At 47.5% G+C, this 2,080-nt stretch overlaps 1 protein-coding gene across 1 annotated transcript in view; it reads right to left on the minus strand.

Annotated features, from left to right (window-relative positions):
* Nucleotides 1-1,413: 1,413 nt before the first annotated feature.
* The window catches only part of LOC120090616 (101 kDa malaria antigen-like), a 50,470-nt gene continuing 49,803 nt past the window's right edge, over nt 1,414-2,080 (minus strand). Inside the window, exon 5 of the mRNA XM_039048334.1 lies at nt 1,414-2,073. Coding sequence (XP_038904262.1) covers nt 1,414-2,073 — 660 coding nt within the window. The remainder of the gene's footprint in view (nt 2,074-2,080) is intronic.

The following is a 2,080-nucleotide window of genomic DNA, read 5'->3' on the forward strand; positions in this document are numbered from 1 at the left end:
CCCTTATCTTCTCTTTTTCTTCTTTTTGGTCTGGGTTCCTGCGGCGCATTCAAATCAATCGCAGGTATCTTTGCTGGCAGTTCTGGGCAATGTGGGGAATCTTTGAGGAGCATCCTCAGAATTTTGATGTTGATGAGGCTGTGAACTTCTGGCATGGGCTCCTCATCAATGCTTACACCTACACTTAGGCATAAACTTGAGACGATCCACGGGAAGAAGTACTGCCCTCGTATATGCCCCACTAGTGCTCTAATCTGCCTTGCCATCAACCTTCCCACGTCAATAGGAATGCCGCGTGCAATACAATATGTGGCCATCACCCGATCCCTTGATACAGTTCTATCATGCGTTGTTGGGATCAGCTGCTTCTTGACCAAATAAACCCAGAGCCTTCCCTCCGGCAGCAAAGACTTAGACTCCAGAGTGCGGATGCCTTTAGGGGAGACTGTTTATCTGGTGCCTGGTTGCGCTAGTACCTTTAGCGCGTCTCTCATCAGTTCTTCTGTAGGATCATCAATGATCTTGTTCCCTGGTGTATCAGGGTTGTCCCTCATCTGATAAATTTCATTGATGTCCTTCGTGCTGAAGTGTACTGTCTCTCCCCTAAAAGTCACCGCATCCTTATTTCCGTGCAGATGCCTGCGATAGAAGTCTCGCACTACCTAAGGCACGATGATGGATGGGCACTGCCAGAAAGTGTCCCACCCATGCTCCAGAATGACACTCGTGATGAAATCAGGTAGTGGGGTCAGCACAGGGTAGAAGCCCATCTCGATCAGCATGTCATCATTCTTCTTTCTTTTAGCTGATTACTTCTTGGTCGATGCAGGCTAGCTGCTTTCTGATACGTCTTTGCCTCTTGCTTGCGCAAGGTGGGCTGCTTGCCTTAGTCTCTTTTTCTGCTCATTGCGCTATTCCTCTTTCTCGTGTTCAGCGAGTTCTTTGCCCTTACTTTTATACAAGCGCTTCTTGTTAGCTTCGCGTTTCCTCCTCTTCTTTTCCAAATGCAGTCTTTCCTCTTCTTTCTTCTTCTTCTTCTGCCTCTCTCTTTTCTCTCTTGAACTCTTCCTTAAACTACTCAGAGGCCCGCAATAGGCGCTGATCCTCTTTGCATTTCTGGATCCCTTCAAGTTGGGCAAGCTCGTTATTTCTTCGTATTTCTTCAAATTCTAATCTTCTTCTTCTATTCCCTTCTGCGATGATGAGCTTACCCCGCTCCATCTTTTCTTACTTTTCTTCTTCTTCTTTTTCTTTTTTTTTCCTCCTCTTCTAATGCTAACATTAATTGTTGAGGGTCGATGCTAGACCCTTACGACGCATTCTCCTTGCGACGCCGCATTAGGGGGGTTTCCTCTGTTTTTTCTCCTTCGTCCGTCGCAACTAATTGTGTTACTTTAGGTTGCAGCGGCTTCATCAATTGTGTTGTTTCCCCCTATCCTCCCTTACGGAGGTCGACTCTCCATCCTTCTCGAGGCTTGCAGCCCTCTGCTGTTCTTTTTCTTCTTCTCTCAAGCGCCTATTCTCCTTTCGGCGCAACTTTCTCTCTTCTTTCTCCTCTCTCCTCTTTTTCTTGGCCTCTTTATCTTCGTCATCATTCTTTTTCTCTTTGTTCTTTCTAGACTTGTGATGATGCGAAGAATCTGCCTTTCCAGCCTTCTTTTCCTTTCTCTTCTTCTTCTTCTCGTCTTCCTTCTCGGCCTCTACTGCCTTTTTCAATCTAGCTTTGGCTTCCTTCTCTGCCTCAGCTGCCTTCAACTCTTCCTTCTTGGCCTCTTCTGGCAGCACACCCCCTGCAATCTCCTTCATCGCAAGGTCAGGGTCCTCTTCTTCCATTTGTGGAGGTTTATAAAAAATTTCTGCGATGATGATGGTCTCCGGAGTCTTCGGGACCAAAACATCATTCCCTTTATCTTTTTCTTCAGCCACCACATCTTCCACCACCACTACTCCATCCTTTATCGCTTCCTCCGCCACAACCACCGTCTCCAAGGGGTTTCTCCGGGTTCTTTCGGTGGGTCTGGGGACAGAACGGGTTTGGGCGGCAAGCCTGCGACTGGCAGCTAGGAATGCTGCCTCTCGC

Source organism: Benincasa hispida, chromosome 11 (assembly GCF_009727055.1).
Source record: "Benincasa hispida cultivar B227 chromosome 11, ASM972705v1, whole genome shotgun sequence".
Taxonomy (NCBI): Eukaryota; Viridiplantae; Streptophyta; class Magnoliopsida; order Cucurbitales; family Cucurbitaceae; genus Benincasa; species Benincasa hispida.